This window comes from Stylophora pistillata, chromosome 2, assembly GCF_964205215.1.
Source record: "Stylophora pistillata chromosome 2, jaStyPist1.2, whole genome shotgun sequence".
NCBI lineage: Eukaryota > Metazoa > Cnidaria > Anthozoa > Scleractinia > Pocilloporidae > Stylophora > Stylophora pistillata.
The window spans coordinates 7,614,866-7,637,234 of NC_142520.1; the positions used below are offsets into that span (position 1 = coordinate 7,614,866).

General features: G+C 39.2%; 2 protein-coding genes across 3 annotated transcripts in view; one reads left to right on the plus strand and one right to left on the minus strand.

Moving 5' to 3' along the window:
• LOC148736924 (polycystin-1-like protein 2) overlaps window positions 1–21,457 on the plus strand; it is a 66,009-nt gene extending 44,552 nt beyond the window's left edge. The window contains exons 4-14 of the mRNA XM_088749209.1: window positions 4,175–4,589; window positions 5,006–5,597; window positions 7,136–7,306; window positions 7,974–8,099; window positions 14,382–14,567; window positions 14,831–15,079; window positions 15,620–16,354; window positions 16,702–16,935; window positions 17,371–18,627; window positions 19,184–19,352; window positions 19,756–21,457. Of these exons, the coding sequence (XP_088605335.1) occupies window positions 4,175–4,589; window positions 5,006–5,597; window positions 7,136–7,306; window positions 7,974–8,099; window positions 14,382–14,567; window positions 14,831–15,079; window positions 15,620–16,354; window positions 16,702–16,935; window positions 17,371–18,627; window positions 19,184–19,352; window positions 19,756–21,422 (5,801 nt within the window). The 3' untranslated portion in view covers window positions 21,423–21,457. The remainder of the gene's footprint in view (window positions 1–4,174; window positions 4,590–5,005; window positions 5,598–7,135; window positions 7,307–7,973; window positions 8,100–14,381; window positions 14,568–14,830; window positions 15,080–15,619; window positions 16,355–16,701; window positions 16,936–17,370; window positions 18,628–19,183; window positions 19,353–19,755) is intronic.
• The window catches only part of LOC148736918 (uncharacterized), a 700,731-nt gene that overhangs the window by 162,329 nt on the left and 516,033 nt on the right, over window positions 1–22,369 (minus strand). The window lies entirely within an intron of this gene.

The following is a 22,369-nucleotide window of genomic DNA, read 5'->3' on the forward strand; positions in this document are numbered from 1 at the left end:
ACTCAAAGGCTTCTACTAGTCGATTATCTTTGAAAAGTCGGCGGATTCTATTGACAGTTTTAGCTGTAAGTTTGTTGACCTTTTACGCGTGAGAATCTGTGACTCTGGTTGGTAGAATATAGCATGAGAATTGTTTGTCTGACCTATCCACGGCAGCGAGTTGACATACTTCTGCTGATTTTGCCGTTGAATTCGTCACGATGACAAATAAAACAAAGTTATAAAATTTACTGTCATCAAATTTTTCCCTTTAAACTGTAGGTCTCCAAGTATATTTCGGAACTGCATTTCCGTACTGTTCTTGTTGTTGTTTCGCGATATTAGCGGTTATATCATAAGGATCAGTGATTGAAAGTTCAGAATTGTTCAACTCCATTGATGTCGCAGAAGAGTTTAGGTTCAGGCCAATGCCACTTTCATACATGGTACCTTCTTTACCCTTGTTTTTCGAGGTGTTTGTGTAATTGTGATGGAAGTCGCTTGAATGCAACTGTAGATTTCCTTGTTTGCCCTTCGATTTTTTCTTGTCCATTTTCGTATTATGGTCTAGACAGAAAAAACCTGGCTCTATGTTGAGTGACGCTAGAGTTCGAGGAACGTACCTGTAACCTAAATTTACTTGAGAGACACTGCAGGACACTCGATTATCATTGCTTTCACTTCCCCAAATTTTGGGATTCTTCGAGCCCGCCACACTGTTCAGAGACTCATTATGTTGAGAATTTGCTACAGGTGCAGGTTTGTTTATAACTGTCTGTGCTATATTCATCAGGGCTGATTGAAGATTATCTCCTTGAAGGTCTTTGCCATAGGGAAGATCTCTGACAATAATGTGAAAGCTCATTCTTGTACCGACACCATGTTTCTCTACAACCAGTATGGTCACCAAATGCATGAGGCACAATGCTTTGAATTGCAGATTTCATGTTTGCAGCTTCCCCCTTATTCTGTGCAATACAGTATGTAAAGGACTTGACAAGGTAATTCATGACTTTCTGTGACAACACTGAACTGTTAGGGAACTTACTTCGTTGGCTCAAGTTGTATAGGCGTGTTGTAAGGGATCTTTTTATGCGAACTGTATCACTCCATTTTTCCACATCATAGGGTACCTTTTGCTTTAGGTGAGATTCAGTCATTGAATCATTATTCCCGGTGTAAATTGACAATTGGACATTTGATTTAGTTGCCTTATTGGAAAGTTCAACTGCAGCTAAAGGCTCCATTGACTTTGAAGAGCCTGAATGAATTTTTCTACAGTCGTGGTCATTTGGTTGTTTTCCTGCCTTTTTAGCTTCCTCACAGGAGTGGCACATTTTGTTTTTTTGCCAATGACTGCGGCATGTCCGGTGTTAGAGTTGAAACCTCGCCCCTCGTTTCTGCCGCCCCATGTCGTAAGAACAGGCAATAGGTACCAAATTCTTCTGGTCAGGCTTGTTACCATTTTCAATTGCCTTCTCTCGTTCAAGATTTAGGAATTGCAGGCTACTATCCTCTGCTACTAGCTGTATTGCCTTTCCAGCTTCCCTTTCCCGATGTTTGAAAGTTGTTGAGTTCATTGTAGGCACATTGAGGATTGAAAGTAAATTGTTTAAATGGGTGTTGCCCACTTCTGTGTGTAAACAGCAAAGGGCAGCTCTCGTGTTCACATCAAAGGTCAATGAACCGCGTGCACCAGATCTGTGCTCTTTTGATGTTTTAATGCTGTTTTCCGCATTGCATTGGCTGCATAGAACAGTAAACCCGCTTGCCAAGCCACTGTGCTGTTCTTCAATAACATTGCCAAGAGACAAAGGCCTAGAAATATTGTAAAATACACTGTAAACTAACAGGGAAAAAAGACTCCATCCACAACATTTGTTACGTTCTTTTATATGATAATGGTGTAAAATATGCTATAGTGCAGTTAAAAATAGTGATAATTTACCGTAATGACGAAATGAGCATTCCTTCAGACCATCTGTAAGGGTTTCTAAGTCCACCAGTCTGGATCCTTGTGGCAGGTTCGCCTTCCTCTTAGCTTTATTTTGCTGATGGGAATCATGGTAGGAGACAATAGAACAGGTAGGCCGATAATTAGGACAAGCTTAGCAGGAAAATCTTACCAAAAATTGAGACTTCCGAATAAACAAAAATGTACTTACCTCACGTGCTCGTGTCATTCGTTTTGCTGGGGGTTCGTTTTCCTTGGATATGTTATCATACTGGAGCCTCCTTTTGGAATTCCACGTTTTGAACCCTTCGTGTAACCTTTTCATTTTTGTTTCTGTTCTGGTTTCGATCGCTTCCACTTTCCGAAAGCGACCTCACGCATTACGGATGTTATGTAAACTTCTGGTATTTGACTGTCAATATTGGGCTCATTACTGGAAAGTATCGATGCCGTTTCACTCTCGTGAAGTAAACTTCGCGATTATGAGACAAAAATTGTGCACTCGCGTGAAGCCGCCATGTTTGTTTACATATTTGATGCCATTTAAACACGAAGGCGCGCTTTATAAGGAACTGTTCTCTGGGAAGACCTAGGCTCATTTGTAACTCACTGTTGACGTGTGCGGGTCAAATTTAAATGCTAGTAGACGGAAAAAAGGAGCTAATGAGATATCTATTTTTTACTTCCACCAGCATGGTGGCATGAGGTAACGTGCGAACCACCTACTTCGATCTCAAATTTACCACCACAAATAAAGACAGTTTCCATTGGAGAAAGGAAATACAAATCTCAAAAATTCTTGTATTGTGATGAAGATATAAAACAACTTTGAGGAATGCACCTGCCGTTCACTGCTTTGTATTATCTGTAGCTCAAGCTGACTTGACTCTAAGAGTTCTACATCACACGACGGTTGATTGACAAATGGTCCAGTGGGACCTAAGGTTCCTTTTATAGCGCTCCTTCGAGTTTAAAAGCTCGCGCCATTTTCTTACCCACTCTTCGCGCGGCCAAAAACCCTATTGAGGACCCTCAATAGAGGTGTCTGCTGAAAAAAGGTTTGTTTATAAAGGGAAAAGTAAGACATTCATTTCTGGACTCGGCTTAATGACGGCCTATGACAGGGTGTCCGCTTAAGTGGGGGTCCACTTAATTGTAGTGGTCAATACTAATTGCAAAGAATCGTCATTCCAACTGAAGTGTTAGGGAAATAACGCGCGATAATCCAGTATTTTGAGGCGTGTTATTTCAACATAAATATTAGAATTTGTGATTTATGTCTGCAAATATAAATGTCAATTTATCGTTTTACAAAATAAATACGTACGAATTGCAGATTGATTTGATTCTCGCTTAGAGGTATCAATTTTTATTTCTTTGTTTGTTACGTACTATCTTTTCTCCTTAATGGAAAATGTGCAAAGAACAGAATGAACTGAACATTATATATGTACCTGGAGAATACGCGAGAGCGAGGCTAGAAATAATTACCTCAGTTCTCTTTTGTTAACTTTGAAATAATTAAATTTCCTTTCTTTTTTTTTTTTTGGAAAAAAAATTATATATATATATATCAGTTCTGATTTTGCAATTAAATTGATATTGTTAACAAAAAGTCCATCTTTTTTTTACATGCGTAAAGCTGTGGTTGACAAAAAATGAATCAGTGTTTCATTGAATAATAGTAATATTCAGAATAGACCTATATATTTTCTTTTTGTGAATGATTTAGTACCGCTGCATTTTATTTGTAATATTTTTACAGCAGATTCATCTTCCAAACAAAACTATTCAGAGGGCCAACTGCCATATAGTAAGAAGAGTTTTTCATTATAATGACGTAAATGTGTCCCACTTGCAAGTACGATAATTAATCCGTTTTTAGACAAGCTAACCTACAAAATGTAATCTGATAAGTGGCGAGACCCAAAACCTTGCATTTGTAACGGTGCTAAGTACAAAAGTTGCAATTTGAGCAAGGATGACGCAAAGAAAAGCCATAAAACAGAACTCAATTTAAGCCTCGTTCTAATCGATGTATTACGATTCTTATAGAGAAGTAGCTGAGGTGTCTCTGAGATAGGCTGTCAAAGTGGAGAAAAAAAAATAAATAAATAAAAAAGCTCAGAATGACTCGAAACGGCTAGAATTTTGTACAATAAAAGTTTGGTGAAAAATATCGGTCACATTTACTAAAACTGCTAAGAACAAAACAAAATCTCTTTTTTTCTGAAACTACAGACAACTTTAGCAAAACAAAACAGGACCTCGTTGCAGTCATTTCTGGTGGCGTTGAGGTAACCAGAGGACTTGAGGAGAACATAACATTAATTGCCTCACTGTCATATGACCCGGAAGTTGCACATGGCAACCGATCAGGAATGAACTTTACCTGGCATTATGGTAATATCACAGCAGAGCGGTTCAACAAACAAGTGGAGTGGAAAGCGAAGAAAGGTTTCTTTACTACAGTAAACGAATCAGCTATAAGTTATTATGGAAAAGCATCTGGCGAAACAATTTCCTTGAACAGGGAAGCTTTGTCTCTTAATCAGACCTACATAGTTAAACTGGAGGTGACGAAGGACATTCGCATTTCCACCGTTTATCAAGTAATCCATTTGTTAGAAGGAGACCCTCCAAAAATATATCAAAGGTTAGAGATTTACTTTTTCTTTTAAAGCTTTTAGGTTGTTCGTTTTGTTTTTGCTGTCGTTTTTGCTGCCGTTGTTTATACCTCTATTTATTCTTGACCTTGAATTTGCTCTTTAGTTTCGCTGCTGACACCTCCGCTGTTCTTTTCTTCCTGATTTCTTCCTTATTTTGTTAGTATTCGTTGTTTCTGCTGTCTTCGTTTTTTATAGCATTGTTGGTGCTGTTAAAGATGTTGTTGTTGCTGACATTGCCGTTATTGTTTGTAGTAGTTACTTCATTAGCAGGTGCTCATATCAATGTTACATCACAGATACTGTCGCTCCTATTATTCATAACTAACATGCTCTCGTCAGACAACAGGAGTTCAAAACCCTTTCTTTGCTGAGTGATTGTCTAATATTTTTTGCTTCCACCTAGATGTTTCTTTAACTGCCAACCTAAAAAGAGTCCCTTGGTTAAACTTGGAGTCCAATCTTTATGCCAGGGATTACAGTGTTCTAGAATATCTTCCTTTGAATGGATGCTCTACCAGCAAAACAGCACTATTACCTGGCAAAGGAGACATAATTTACGAAACATCACAAGTACATTACTGAATTCAAGCAATTTTGTTATCAAAGGAGGTTCCCTTACTGGTGGAAGCAAGTATCGCTTGGTACTAATCATTACAACTACCGACGATTTATGGGGAATGAGTACTTACGACATTATCACGGCATTACCCCCCACAGAGGGGAACTGCTCGATCACTCCGGTAAACGGCATCTCACTGAAAACTGATTTTAATCTGAGCTGTAGCAACTGGGAAAGTGACAGCACCCCTCTGTCCTACGAGTTTCAATACAGGCTACAGAACGGTCTTTACAGTGTGTTATATCGTGGCGCTAACAACACCATAAGTGCTAAGATACCGCCTGGGAACAAGGCAGATAACTTTGTTGTCAAGTTCATCGCTACAGTAACTGACAACTTTGGAATTTCTGCTTCCCCAGTCCCTTTGACAGTCCAAGTAGGTCGATAATTATTGATTTGATTTCTAGCATGAGATGAAGTGGGAACAAACTAACCCTTTTTAGTTTCTATTAATTATGACTAAGAAGCTCCATTTTAAAGGGGTAAAAGGTTCTAGAGACACTAAGGTGCTGCGTCGTGGAGAGAGTGTAACAAGAGCTCCTTTAAAAACTCTTTACTGTGGCCAAGTTACATTATCAACTCTGTTAATAAAACCAAATTTGTTTTTTTAACTCAGTTCGTGAGCGGGCGGTGCAAAATCCTGCGATTTCATTGGTTCCGAGAGCGGGCAGTATTCTCCCGTCCGGCCCACTCATAGCGAGCAGTATCCTTTCCGTTGCGTGTTGAGTCGATCGCCCAGTATATCCTTAGCTTCGTTGTAGAATTTCATCAATATATTTTGTTCTATCGGCTGGTTAGCATTTGTAAGCTAGTCAGAGATTTCGGTAACGACCTTTAGCCAATAACTTCATAATTCCCTCCCTGCTTTTCAGATGGATTGACAAGCGGCCTACAAGAATCGTTTGTTAATCCAATAATCCTTCTCAAAAAATAACTAAGAAAGTTAAAACGAGAGGTACTCGAAGTTAACAATTCTATCGGTTCTACTGCTTTTATCTGTTTAAAATCAAAACTCTACAGAACAATTTGGTCGTTGTAAAACGTTGAATAAATGTTTGAGTTCTACTATGAATTAATTTTCGCTAATTCTTTGCAAGTTCCAGAAATCTCGATATTTTTACGGTACATTTTACGACAGAAACCGAAGAAATTCGTTGACTGAAATTCGCATTACACCTCCTTGTGTCTACCTGGAAAAAGAAACATGTCATTTGGCTTCAATTTTTCGGTGGAAGAAATATTTCATAGACGCCATTACAGCAAGCAAACAAGCAGACTCTGACAGCTTCAAAATAAACGTTTCAATTTACTTACAATTTGACTTTCCTCGAAATTTAAAACTAAACAGGGATAACTCCTCGTAGATTAATCGTCGTTGGAGGAGAAGAATTCTTTCCGTAAATTTAGTGAGGAGTTTACATCTTAAGACAAGTCAAAATACTTTGTTTCTATTAAAAGTTTCAGCGGGCTTAATTTTTTTGTTACGCGCTATCTAATTGATAGGCGTCAGATCGTGACAGATACATATAAAAAATGTTTCAACAGTTGCTTGGAGGTCTTTTAAATCACCTTATCAGTACGCAGATAAAACTGTTTCAGTAAAGCCTTTCTACTTAAATTGCATTACCTTTGTTTTCTCTTTCATCTACTCACTAAAAAAATGTTCGTTTATGGAGGATCTTGCTGGGAGTTACAACCCTTAGTTGTTTGGGTTCTTTTACGAGCATTTCGTTGAGTTTAACAAAAAAAATATTAATGCTATTCACCATTGGGTGAGTCCGTATTTGGAAAAACTGTGCCCTCTGTCTTGGGTATCCAAGACCTTGGGAATAACAAGTGAATAACAAGTCTTTATACTGTCAAACTCTCTTTAGGCATGTAATCACGTCGATACCTGCTTTGACCTTTTTTCAGATCGAGCCATATCAGCAAGGAAACCCAGATGGTATCGCAAACCTTCTCGTGGCAAGTTTATTCAACGAATCCATCAACAGCGAAAACCTGAGAGAAGCGGCGCTACGTGCAAATTCTGTCATACAATCAGTTTTGCAAGAACCCTCAATAGATTTGCAGGAGAGATACAAGGTATTTTTAAAATCCTAATACATACTAAAATAGTGAAACAAATCTAGTTCATCATAATCTTAGAATCCAAGAAACAAAGAGTTTTCCTGGAGAAAACTAAGAATAAAATTGTATCGAAATTCATATATCAAAACATCAACTTTCAAAGAACAAACAATTATATTCACTAAGTGTATTAGCATATTATCTTTAGTAAATCAAAGCCTCAAATGTTCAATTTCTGAAATTTTGTGATGCTCAAGATCATGGCTTACGTGTTTTATGTCTTCTTTACATTTTTCTTGCGCCGGAACAAAGAGGGCTTGTTATGAATAGAATGTAAACGCTGTCAGTCTTGAGTTTAATCTCAAACGAGTACTTTGAGTGTCTTAAAAAATTAACTTTAAAATATATTTCATTGGCGTAAATAACCAGTACACATCCCTTAGTTTCAGCTTGGACGTATGTTCGAACTAGCGATGCGTTAGGAGCAGTCACATACTTGAAATTATATCATTTTGATGGTTGTTAGTAGCAAAACCATCAGGAGACCTAATACTTTGATTGTAAACTACCTTTAAAAAGGATTTTTTTTTCGGAACGAGCCTCAGGTGTAGGATATAGTCTATTTTCTTGATTCTTTCCCGCCTAAAATAACCTTCAGTTGTACATGTTTATTACTTTCAAGTTAATGGACTACATCCTTCTAAAATGTTCTTCCTTGGAAGCGAAAAATGCCATGGAGCTGCTTCAAAGCTCATCAGTTATCGGCTCTGCTCTTCAGGTTTTGGATAAAGTGAACCATGTGTCACTGGTAAGATACATAATATTGCTTTGGATGGGACACAACTGAGAGAATGACACATACATGTATATTTTATATTAATGTTTGAGTAACTTTGGTCGCTATGTCGATTTTTATAGCCAGACAGTCTCAAAACCCAACAGCAACAACAACGACAAAGATTGAAAAAAAAAAAAAAAAAAAAGAAAAAAAAAGAAATAAAACCAAAAAACCTAAGCTACACGGGATAGTCAAGAGTAGGAGATTTTTAACTGTTGTACCGGTTGCTCGAGGTGGTTTTTCCGAGTAGCAAAGTCATCGATTCTTTTAGAGGCTGAGAGTTTCTAAAGGAACTGTGGTGCTGCGTCGGTCAGGGTGACAGGGTAATTTGGTTATATCAACTAAGTTGAGATTGTAAATTAGCCACCGTAACGAATAAAAAAGCTGACGTTTCGAGCGTTAGCACTTTGCTATGACGAAAGGCTAACTCAGCTTCTTCATTCGTTTCGGTGGCCAATTTCTAATTTCGACTTAGTTGATATCACAAAATTACTTAGATTCTTTTAAAGCTTTCGTATCTCGTTCTTTACACTGGTGGCAACGGTGGGATCGCATGGAGTAGTTCGTCCGGAAACGAAATTTTATCGTTATGAATCTGTTCTGAAGCTCCGTGCTGGGGTACCCAACAGTCGAACACTTTTCTAGCAATGGTCCCAGACTTCTGATTCCTAAGTGGGTACAATTAAAGCCACTTGGAGAAATGATCGACCACCACTATACAGTACCGGTATCCTTGAGAGCTCAATGGGTATTCCACCATATCCATTGTGACCAACTCCCCAGGGCGACTACTGATAATTGGTAGCAGCAGAGCTCTTTTTGCAAAAACTGGGTTTTTCCTCCTCTGGCATGGCAAGTAGTTCCTGCACCATTCTATGTCCAGAGACATATGCCGCCAGAAAAACCTCTCCTTGATCCTAACAGAAGTCTTGGCATTACCAAAATGGCCCAAGTTATCGAGCAACCTCAGAAGAACTCTGAAGTAAGGTTTCGGGAAACAACTATCTGTCCTCAGCCCGGTTCCCAATGCCTCTACGCCTAAGGATACCGTCTTTCTCACACTCAGGTTTAGCCACTCTTTAACAATGCGAAAGCCCTGAGCTCCACGTCGTCCACGCTTTGCGGAGGGGAAGCTTTAGACACCAACAAAGATTTGATTTGGGAAAGTGTTGGGCAACTGTCTTGTTGTTGTCTGACAAAATCGAGAGACCATGCTTCCTGTTCCACAGTATTCACTCCTTGGACTCTACTTAAGGCATCTGTAACTGTATTCCTGCTTCCCGCGATGTGGTGAACTTTGCACTGAAACTCTCTGAATTTGTCGACCCATCTACACAATCGACCACTGTGTTCTTTAGCTCGGGTCAGTAGCCTCTGCAGAGATGATCAGTGAACAAGTCAAACTCGCGTCCAAGCAAATATGGACGTTAGGCTTTTAAGGCCTCAATCACCGCAAGGAATTCCTTTTCCGTGGTTGAATAATTGCCTTCGAACTTGTTGAGTTTCCGTCCACCAAAAGTCACTGGTCTTTTACTCCCACTTGCGTCAGACTGCTCCAGAACGAAACTCACTGCTCTGTCAGAGGCATAGCAGGGAACAGTAGAGCGTCGCAGCCTATCCGGGAGTTTTAAGGTCACTGATAAGCACAGAATTTCCTTCAGTTGTTCGAAAGCACTGTCACACTGAGGTATCCACACAAGTTTGGATTTGTTGAGGAGAACATGAAGTGGAACTGCCATATGGGCAAAATCCTTCACAAATCTCCTCCAGAATGTACAAACACCCAGAAACCGGCGAAGATCAGCTTCATTTTTAGGGACTTTCCAATCACAGTGTAACAAGAAAAGCTAATCAAATTCAAAGACAATACCCTTTGTTTAGTGTCTCAAATATGGCCATAAAAGGATATTTTGAAACAGTAGCTTTAGAGCCAAACAATGACTTATTAATTCACGAGGAAAATTCAAACTCGCTACCATTACAATAGCGAAATTTACGAGGTAAATTCGAACATAGCCGATTACTGCACAAGCGCGAAATTTGAATATTTGGCAAAGGCGCGTTTATGTCAAATGTTACCCTGGGGAGGAGGACGGAGTTACTTTTCGTTCAAGGTCACTTGCTACTCAGGGAGGGTTGGTCAAGACACAGAATGACGCAACTGAGAGACTGTCAAAGAGTGGTGAAACCAAATGAAATTTGAATCAGTGTGAATGGTCACGAATGAAACTTGTTTGACTTAAACTCATTCCGTGAAACTGACCGGCAGCCCGGTTCCACATCTCACAATGTTAAGCCGCAGCAACAAGAGCTATTTTTTGCTTGCGATGGAGATGCAGCTTTTTCTAAATTTGTCGCGTCGCCAGCGCGCAGTGCAAATCAGCCGTGTAGCCACCCTCGCGCAACTGCTGCGATGGTGACAGCTACTACATTGCTGAAAAAATCGCGAGAAGTTCAAAGTGAACTTTTCGTGACAAAATCACAGACTTTGTCACCCGTGTAGCCGTATTGACGAAGTTTTTCATCTTCTGGGAAAAAGAACAAACAAAAAGCAAAAACCGAGATGAATTTTGAATTCTTGGAGAGATGAATAACTGAATGCCACTGAAGGTTTTATGTGCCATGAAGACGGCATCTGTTTTTCCAGACGGCAAGATTTGTCTTCACTCTCCAGATCTCAAACGACATTTTCCACCGACAATCTTTATTACTTATGAAGATTGTCACCCAGAATTCAGCGACATATCCTGGACTTTTATTGAGACACTGGCGCTAAATTTAAAAGCTAATGAGAGAATGATTGTCAAACAATAAAAGAAAAGGGCTGAAAATGTCGAGGAAGGCTTACGTTCTATTCGTTTACGGATAAACTACTTTTCAAATGCTACTTTTACCATATGGCTTTTAGAGAAGAAAGTTTAATTGAACAGTGCATCATTCTCACTTTGCTCTTGCGCTTTCAGAAGAGGTCGCAAAATTGCCTTGAAAATGTTAGCATTCTGCTTGTATAAGAATTCGATCTCAGCGCACTTTCAGGCGTAATTTATCTTCATTCAATTGCTAGATTTCTATTTTACCATACGTTTATTTTTATTTGACATTCTAGAAAGCATTTTAGAACATAGCTAGCAGAGTGGTGCAATCAAATTCATTATACGTAAGCGTGCTCAAAATCCCGATAGTGTACGCTGATAGCGTCAGCAAATCCGACTTCGCCAGAATTTTTTTTTTCGCGCGAGCGACCATTGCTAGTGCGGGGAAAAAAATACATTTCGCGACAATAATGGATACAAACAGAAACTCGGCCTGCTAGTCTGAAAACGAAGACAATGTTTCGACCTTTTTCCCATGGGGTTGAGTTCTTAAATGAGACAGAAAAAGAGAAAAACAAAGGAAAAGGAGACTCGGAAACAGCGCCGTCACGATTCGCTTCAACTGATATTGTTGTCCGTTTTTCGCGTCGCATTTGATGCACAATTCCACCGGCTATGTTCTGAAACAATTGGTTCATGCTTTCAGCTGTGCACTATCGAGTTATGGAGCACGTGGGAAGTTTGGAGAGCACTCAAGAAGCTAGCGTTGCCCTCGGCTATCGCCTCGGGCAACTCTTACGCTTCTTTCGTGCTCTCGAAACTTCCCGCGTGCTCCATAACTCGATAGTGCACGCTAAAGCATGAACCAATTGTTAAATAAAAATTTTCAAGGGATTTCAAACTTTGGAAGTAGTCGCAAAACGCGAAATTTGTCCTTTGGAGTCTCCCACGAGAATACAAGTGACCTATTTTAAACTTCCCGCGAGAATATCAATATCTGCTAAGCTCCACCTCCGCAAACAATCGCGCACTCGCCGCCTAATTAGTATTAGAACATAGCTAGCAGAACCGCGCAATCAAATTCAATATTTGTAAGCGTGCTCAAAATCCCGATAGTGCACGCTGACAGGGTCAGAAAATCGCTTCGCCAGAAATTTTTTTTTCGCGCGAGCGGCCGATTGTTCGCGCGGGAAAAATAATACATTTCGCGACAATAATGGATACAAACAGAAACTCGGCCTACTATTCCGAAAACGAAGACAATGTTTCGACCTTTTCCCTCGGGCTAGAGTTCTTAAATGAGGCAGAAAAAGAGAAAAACAAAGGAAAAGGAGACTCGGCATCAGCGCCGTCACGATTCGCTTCAACTGATATTGTTGTCCATTTTTCCCGTCGGATTTGATGCACAATTCTACCGGCTATGTTCTAAAAAAATTGGGTCATGCTTTCAGCTGTGCGCTATCGAGTTACTGATCACGTGGGAAGTTTGGAGAGCACTCAAGAAGCTAGAGTTTCCCTCGGCTATCGCCTCGGGCAACTCTTACGCTTCTTTCGTGCTCTCGAAACTTCCCGCGTGCTCCATAACTCGATAGTGCACGCTAAAGCATGAACCGATTGTTAATTAGAACATAGCTAGCAGAGTCGCGCAATTAAATTCATTATACGTGAGCGTGCTCAAAATCCCGATAGTGCACGCTGATAGCGTCAGCAAATCCGACCTCGCCAGGACTGTTTCTTTTCGCGCGAGCGGCCATTGTTAGCGCGGGGAAAAATAATATATTTCGCGACAATAATGGATACAAACAGAAACTCGGCCTACTAGTCCGAAAACGAAGACAATGTTTCGACCTTTTCCCTTGGGCTAGAGCTCTTAAATGAGGCAGAAAGAGAGAAAAACAAAGGAAAAGGAGACTCGGAAACAGCGCCGTCACGATTCGCTTCAACTGATATTGTTGTCCGTTTTTTGCGTCGCATTTGATGCACAATTCCCCCGGCTATGTTCTGAAACAATTGGCTCATGCTTTCAGCTGTGCACTATCGAGTTAAGGAGCACGTGGGAAGTTTGGAGAGCACTCAAGAAGCTAGAGTTTCCCTCGGCTATCGCCTCGGGCAACTCTTACGCTTCTTTCGTGCTCTCCAAACTTTCCGTGTGCTCCATAACTCGATAGTGCACGCTAAAGCATGAACCAATTGTTAATTGAAATTGAGGCGGTAACTTGACAATGCTTAAAAAACTATAAAAGCTTTTAAGATATGATCCGTGCAAATATATTTAACAATCGTTCTAGAATGCATGTCGGAACATGGGTGCACGTTACTCGCATTCACTCCCATCGATGTTAAAATAAGCCAACACATTGGTTTGGACGACGAAGAATGTTGAAAGGGAACTAAAAGAAAAACCATCTAATTACACGCGGCCGCTTCATAAGAAACGATTAAAACAATAGATGGTTATTTTCTCACCTCCCTGATAAGAATGATCTATTGACAAGTCTCAAGCGATGCACTAAACGCAATCGCTTTGTTTAAGTTATCCATGAATGAACACAAGACACAAAATGATGGTAACTACACCCAAGTATCGTCCTTGGTACCGAAACCCTTCCATCTCACCCGATACTCTTTACGTCCGTCAGTGGAACGCACAGCCAGAATTTTTGGGACTTCGTAGTACTTCGACATTTTTTCGCAACAACGAGATCTAATTTTGATAAAGCTCAGTTAATGATCACTTAAAAATAGCTGTCTTTCTGGGCACGCACCGAAAGAACATAAAATTATCACACGGCAACAATAGTAGCTTTAATTATGCGATGTTCTGTTGTCGACAAATAGGAAGGCGGAGTAACTTAAAACTATCTCCTCTTAGTTAAATGCCGCGGGGGCCACCAGAGTTTTCACTGGAAGACTAAAGTAGAACGACAACCCTCAAATATCACTGATTTTTTTAACCCACAACAATGGCCCATTTCTTGATACGGACTATATCCAATTTCCCTGGTTGTGGTCTTATCCCATCCTTGTCAATGACATGACCAAGGAACCCGACTGAGCTTGTTGCAAACGAGCAGTTCTTGCCAGATAGCTTAAAATCAGCTTTCCTGATCGTTTGCAATAACCTCCCAATGCCTTCTAAATGCTTTTCAAAGCCAGAGGGAAAACAAATCACATCATCCAAGTAAGCCATAACATCATTGGTATCCAACACTTGCAGCATGTCCTCGATCACAGCCTGGAACATTCCTGGGGCCCTCGCAAGCCCAAAAAGCAACCGACAATACTGAAACAAAGAAAAACTAAGAACAAAACAAGTCATTCTTAGTGATTTATTGATCTTACATTAACTAAATCACCACAAAATATCTCTACAAAGGTCAACGAAAACAAAATTCAAAGTAGCCAATTTCAGCCGCTCAACCTAATTTGCACTCCACAGAATATCTCCTTGATTGCGGTCCGTTCGATGACGTCCCTTTTATGGTCTCTCGCCCAGAAAAAAGACGTAGCAGATATAGACCTGACAACTAAGTCAGCAGAAAACTTGGCTTTGTGTTTAAATAGCGTGTTGAAGGCAGCAGCCGTGATTGCTTCAGAGGATTCAAAATCAAGTTTTCAAGAACAGGTATTGTAGTGTACATTTAGGTGGTGTCGACAGGTCTACGAATTAAATAAACACTCTTTTCTAACGTATCCATGTGTGCCAGCAAATTCTTCTTTTTTCTCTTTCCACCTTATGGTCATTATCATTGGTGAGTGGTCTACAGCAGATTGCTGTTGACTTCACCGTCACTCCTTTCCTCTTTCAGATTTCGGACCTTTTTGTTTCAAACTTTTGACAATTCATAATTTGTTTATATTCTATGTTTATATGTGTCATTTCTGCAGGGTAAGATGTTGGTGAAGATTTCGATGAAGGTCCTCGAAAACGTTACAGATTCAATGCTGGTCTTGACTGTCCCTGATGAAAAAGCAATAACAATCACAGCGGGGAAATTGTCCATGAAACTTGGAAGATATAGCCTCCAAAGACTTTCAGGACTGGAAATAAAAGCAGGACAAGGGCGGTTTATGTTACCGTCTGAAAACCTGTTGATAGTCTCTGGAGTAAATAAAACAAGTTTTGTAGATGCTAAGGTAGGTATTTATGCCCTAAAGGCAAAGTTAATGTATTTGTGGCGAAATCAGGAAAGTATTTGTCAGCAAATAGCGACGCCAGTGAAGTCAAAGTAATAAAGTAGCACACTGAGTACCCTGAGGACTGCTTATATCCAGAAGCAAATCTAATTCCTTATTTTTCTTTTGACTTGTTCAACTCTAACACTTGGTATAGCAAAGGAATCGAATCGAGTCAAGCTTGATTTTTTTAATATCCCCTTAAATAGATTATAAAACTAAGTTAAAAACAGCATCAAGTCTCTCAAAATCCTTAGTCGTCGCTTTTCACTCTGGCCCGAGATTCTCGCTTGCAAATGTTTAAAAACAAATGACCAGGCAAATAAAATTGTATATTTGGTTCATTGTTTTCCAAATATATATTTATACATATAAGTAGAAAGTGCTGTTTTGGCCTTCTAGTCCTCATCAGCGCATTAGCTTACGTTTAATAGTAGGACGAAATCCCTTGTAAAAACAAACCAACAAACAAACGAGGCTGAAATGATGTTATTCTTTTAGATGCTATCATTCTCTTTCAACCCTTACACTTGGGATGGCACAAAGGAGCGAGTTGGCTCTGATGTTGTAACCCTGCAGTTAAAAAACAACTACAGTGAGCCTATTAAAGTATCAAATCTCCCAGAAGACATTGTCGTCATAGTTACGCCATCGAAACTTCCAAAAAAATTTATAGAGAAGTCATGGTATTTCACGAAATATGATAATATACGTTTCCACGAGATAAACGTCAAACATGAAAACACCTTGCTAATCCTGGAAATAAAACCTCAAGACCCAACTCTACATCTGTTTGTTTATATGCGTTTTGGTCAGCGGCCAACATCTCAATACCACGACCTTAATGCCACAATCTCTCAAGACAAAAGGTGTGTTTGGATGCTACGTGCGCGTGACAAAAGTCAAGAACAAACAGTCTGCTCCTTTAATCCACATGCACCGATACAAGTTCTGGCTGAGCATCCAGGGAAATACTTTCTTAGCGTAAAAAATGCCAAAGCCACAATGAAGTTATCTCACAAAAGACAGAAAAGATCTTGTTTTGGAGAAAAGCGAGGGAAGCGCTCCTGCGTCGAGGTCAAAGATCCACCACCCACCCCACACCAGGATGAAAATGTCCCTGTGATTCCAGCTTATGATTCCACAACAGATGAGAACTACACTCTGAAGGTGGCCTTAGGTAGTTGTGTTTACTGGTCAGGAAAATTTGACAAGTGGATATCATCTGGCTGTCGGGTAAGTGAAAAGTTAAAATTGAATGTTAGGACAATAATTATTACTATAGTTTTGCATTGCTTTCAACACATTTCAGATAAGTCGTTCCTTTCTTAGTAATCTTTGAAAAATTATTAAGGTATTGTAATAATCTTCACTCACGATGCTTATCATTGTATTCAGGCCAAACGTTGTTTTGATAACATTTTCCGTTGGTTCTGCTATCGTAAAAAGTCGAATAAATTTCATAACCAACAAAAGCTTAGCAGCACCTTAAAAGAGGAAGATACAGAGTGATAAGTAGCGCCAGCCAAAATCATTCTGATATATTTAATCAGTTACATCTTCCTTTTAATTGATAATTCTAGGTTTTGGCAGCATCAGACCGATTCATAAACTGTAGCTGCAATCATTTGACATCATTTGGAGGAAGTCTATTAGTTGAACCGAATCCTATTGACTTTGACGAGGTTCTAGTCCAGTTCCAGCAGTTACCGGAGATTGGAAATATTGCAGTAATTGTGGCTATGGCGGTGGTTCTGTTGTGTTATGCGTCTGCAGTTGTTATCGCAAGGAAATTCGACAAGGAAGACGCGAAAAATGTAAGTAAAGAACCAGATTTTGCTTGTGACCATTATTTTCACGGGGTTTGCTCTCCAGTACACTGTATAATTGGTTACACCCAAGATCTTATTGTAAATTCGAACCTCCAACTGCTAAACATTATGTTGTGAATAAGTCATGAACATTTGCTAATAGATGAAGATAACAACTCTTGTACTTGATAAGTTTGAATATTATCATTCCCTATTTACTGGATAATGTTTCGATATAAAGGGTAGAAATTACATATGGATCACGGTTGGGAGAACCAAGGCTTTTATTTATTTTTTCTTACATTATTTGCTTTAAAGACTAGTCTTGATGAATTTGTTGATGGTGAATTAATAGTCAATTAGATTAAACCGTCTCTAATATTAATTAGCTAGTCATGTAAATCAAATCTTTTTCATTTTTTGTGTGTTTTTTTTTTTAAGGAGGAATTCCCGATCCACCTTCCATCTTCTTCAAACAGTACGTGTGAATACGAAATAGTGATTACTACTGGTGCGTGGAAAAATTCGGGTACAACTGCTCATGTTGCTTTGGAGATTTACGGTTCTGACGGAAAGAGTGGAATTCTTCATCTCAGCCAAGAAGAGCCTGGTGCAGTTAATATGTTATTTTCTCGAGGTCATTCCAATGTTTTTGTATTTTATGTTAATAAATCACTTGGTTCGATTCAAGGACTACAGATTGGTCATGATAATTTTGGAAATAGTCCTTCGTGGTTTCTTGAGGAAATTCTGATTCGGGACGTACAAACTAACCAGTCGTGGAAATTTATGGCGAGTCTGTGGTTTGCTCTTGAGCGGGGAGATGGGCGCATCGAGCGAACAATCCACAAGGCCTCAAATCATCTGGATTTCAGCAGTGAAGTTGCAAGACGTTGGCGAAGAGGCCTCGCGGAGTGGCATATTTGGATTTCAGTTGCAGCGAAACTACGAAGAAGCCGCTTTACAAGAGTACAGCGGCTTTCTTGCTGTCTGTCAGTGCTTTTGACATCCATGCTTGCTAACGCGATGTTCTATAAGTTACAAGGAAATTACGAACAGCCTATCCAAGTTGGACCAATTAAAATGTCGTGGAGACAAGTTGTGACTGGCATTGAAAGCGCACTTGTTGTGGCACCCATAAACATTGTCATAGCGTTATTTTTTCAGAAAGGAGCTGAAAAGTGTGCAACAAACAACGGCTATTGTCATAAAGGCACCCTTATCACTGGTATTGCTTGGTTTTTGTTCTTCTGTTCTTGTACTGTTTCGGCTGCGTTTTCAATCTTCTACAGTCTAATTTGGGAAAAGAGTATCAGCGAGCAGTGGCTATCTTCGATGCTTATCTCATTCGCCCAGGACGTAACAATCAAGGAACCAGTAAAGGTGTTCTTCACAGCTCTAACTATTGCAACCATTTTAAGGATAAAGGCAAAGAGATCAAAAGTACATGCCTCTGAAAGCCCTCAGCAGGCTAAAGCTGAGTACTCTAAACAAAAGTTTTGGGCACTGCAATTATCAGATGTGGAAAAGATGAGGAGACAACAAGCTAAGAAACAGAACCTGACACGTTACTTCACAGAATTGGTTGCATACCTGGTCTTCGTTTTCTTGCTAATGGCAGTGTGCTATGGAAATAGAAATGATCATCGGTACTTGATGACGAAATCAATTAGAGATGGACTACCAAGCTTCAGCAGGGTGAGTAGAGGTTATTTGATTTTGATTACTATGTTGGTGAAATTTCCGCGTTTGATTGATCTTACGGCTTTTATTCCTATGAGATTGACATTCTATCAACATTTGAACTCTCAATATTCTTTTGTCCATTCTTCCCTCTTGCTGCTACACATTTCCTTGTTAATTAGTTACAAGAATTTGGTGTTAGATCAAGGCTTCAAATTTTACATGATATCTTTGAGCATTCTTATTACCTGTTTACTGAATAATGAATCGATATCTTGGGGAGAAGCTCTATGTTAATCACTTCTGGGAGTTACAAGGTTAAAGGAGGAGATTCAAAAAGTGGCTGCTAACTCATACAAACATCGTTGAAATAAATAAATAAAAATTAATTTTTGAAGGAATGGGGTGTAATGTGAAATAGAAATAATTTTGGGAATTAGAAATAATAGTTTAAAAATCGGGCTTAAACATACTTACTCGTCTGTGTGGATCGAACTTCTCATCTATTCATACAGCTAAACGTATCAACCAAACGAAATATATCTAATCCGACGATCTTCTATTAATTCAGGTGAAAAACAACACTATGTACTGGAACTGGTTACAGAAAGTTTACATCCCAGGAGTGTTTTCCGGCAGATGGTACAACGGTCAAGAGGAGAAGAAAACAGTGTATATTGGTAATAAACACTCTCTTCTTATCGGCATGGCTCGAATAAGGCAACTCAGAGTGAAATCGAGTAAGCGTTTCCTTGTTTGTTAGTTTAATTATTTATTCATTAATTGTCTTGGATTTTAGTGACAAGGCTATTTACACATGCACACTTATTTTAACACTTTATAGTCACACACGTACAACCCGCTCTGATAGTGAAATAATAGTGTCAAATCTCTCGGCTTCTGACCATTCTAACAGTTGGTGACTAGTGGAAAGCTGCGTTTTTTATTCAACGTAAAAGTTACAATCGATAAACGGCATTCCTCTCCCCCTTAGGTAAATTCTAAGGGTTCTACAAGTATCTTTTATTTGTCATAACAGAGATGTCTTTTTTAAAATTACGATTGAAATGATGCAAACCGCAGAGTACAACGAACACCAAAACAAGCTTCTTTGGTAACAATCCTTTGTTTTTCAAAATGCAGCACAGTGTAAAGTCCCACGCTATATCGAAGAATGTTTCGAGGGATACTCGATAGAGAACGAAGACAAGGCCGCGTACAATAAACCAGGCTGGAGGCCTGTTGAGAATGTTACGAGGAATGACGAGTTGCTACGTCTTTGCCCGAGGCCATGGCGATATCAACATGTTGAAGACACCGACACTATACCTAGGTGGGGACAGTTCTCCTACTATCATGGAGGAGGATTTGTAGCAGACCTCGGATATCAGAATCATACAGGATTCAGCATAGTGACAGATTTACAAAAAAACAATTGGCTTGACAGAAAAACTCGAGTGGTCATCGCAGAGTTTTCTACGTTTAATCCATCAGTAAATGTTTTAGGTGTTGCCACATACTTCTACGAGGTTCAAACATCTGGGCTGAAAACAGCCTCCATGCAAACCCACAGTCTGTCAATTGATTCTACTGACACTTCCTCTCATCAGTTTTATTCGATTTGCACGTTTCTCTTCATTGTATCTGTTTTTTTGTATTTTGGGAGAGAAAGCTTGAGGCTTTATAATCATCGATCTCGATATTTTAAGTCCATATGGAATTGGATCGAGATATTCCAATTTTTTTTCTCTCTGTTTGCAGTGGTGACTTATATGATACGACAGAGTAAAGTTATTTCAACGATGGGCAAAGTGCATAAAAACATTTACGCAAATCCAAGTTTTCAAAAAGCTATCACTTGCCAAGAAGTAGAGAATGCCGTCCTTGGTATCCTGATTTTCATCGTCACTACCAAGCTCTTGCGAATCATTCGCTTCAACAATCATGTTGCTCTATTCACCAAAACATTGAAGATATCTGCACGATCTTTGATGTGGTTTAGTTTTGTTTTTCTAATTTTCTTTGTTGCATTTTTGCACTTCGGTGTCTTGATGTTTGGTTGTGTATCTGAGCGCTACTCTTCGGTGCTAAAAGGAGCTTATTTCCAACTTGAGCTAACTCTTGGTCGAGTGAAAGCTAGACCAATCAATGAACTAGCAGAGGCCAACACCATATACGCCAAAGTATTCGCGTTTTTAATTATTTTTACTCTTACTATCCTCTGCATGAACTTTTTTATTGGGATAATCAATGATGCCCTTTCGGATGCCAAGAACAATGTGAACGAAAATGAGCTGTATGAACTTATTGATGAGGACCGTTGCCCGACCTCAGAAAAAAGAAAAGAATTTTTCGATGCAATCAGTAAGACACTGAGTCAGTCGAGAGCCTCTCAAAAATCAGTAGAAATGAAAGAAATAGAATCAGAAAACGTTGGCCTTGACTCCAAGAACCCTTCCAATCTAAGCTTTGATTTAATAAGTCAGGCTATCGTAGCCTCGAGGGAGAAAAGATCTAAAGGGACAATGAATAAACAACAATGCAGCACGAGGAAACAATCGCTTTTTGACAAGATAAGCAACATGTTAAAATCTCTGAAAGGTGAAAGCAATGACGAATGCAGAAAACGTACGGAAAAAAAGAAAGTACGATTCCAAGAGGATATCGTTGAGTCTTCTCTCTGCAAATTACGTAGGAGAAAGCATGACCTGTTACAACGGCTGGAGAGAATTGTGTCAGGGTTCTCAGAAGAAGACGAAGATTTTCATTATATATTAAAAACAGCAGAGGCTCGTCACTTCAAGGTTTAAAGACAATAATAAGAATAAGTGAAAGAAAGTAAATAGCTCTATAAAAATCATGCAGATAGATAGATGGATAGATAGATAGATAGACAAACAGAGAGCACATACATAGATAGATAGATAGATAGATAGACAGATGGATAGATAGATAGATAAACAGACAGACAGACAGATAGATAGATAGATAGATAGATAGATGGATGGATGGATAGATAGATAGATAGATAGACAGATGGATAGATAAATAGATAGATAAACAGACAGACAGATTGATAGATAGATAGATAGATAGACAGACAGACAGATAGATAGGTAGATAGATAGACAGACAGATAGATAGACAGAAAGATAGATAGACAGACAGACAGATAGATAGACAGACAGACAGACAGATAGACAGACAGACAGATAGATAGATAGATAGACAGACAGATAGATAGATAGATAGATAGATAGATAGACAGACAGACAGACAGACAGACAGATAGACAGACAGACATATAGATAGATAGATAGATAGATAGATAGATAGACAAACAGACAGACAGACAGATAGATAGGTAGATAGATAGACAGACAGATAGATAGACAGAAAGATAGATAGATAGTTTATTTATCCACACAACGCCTAGGAGCATTTAGCATACTTGTTTACAACGCGCACATGCAATTACAAAATACTGAGAATCATGAAAATTACAGAAGTATAAAAGACTTTAAATAAACATGTGTAGAGCAGAAACAGAAAAAGAATAAGCATCATGTGGAAAGCAGAAATAGAAGCGAGCTCTCATTAAATTTAAAGATTTGACAGATGATATTTGTTTCTTAGAGTTTCATGATACTTGCTGTAAATATTGTTGATCACTTTTATTCCTTGGAACTGGTGATTTCTTTTTATCTTATTCGACATTTTATTACTTTTATCTATTGTAGTGTAATGATGGAATTGA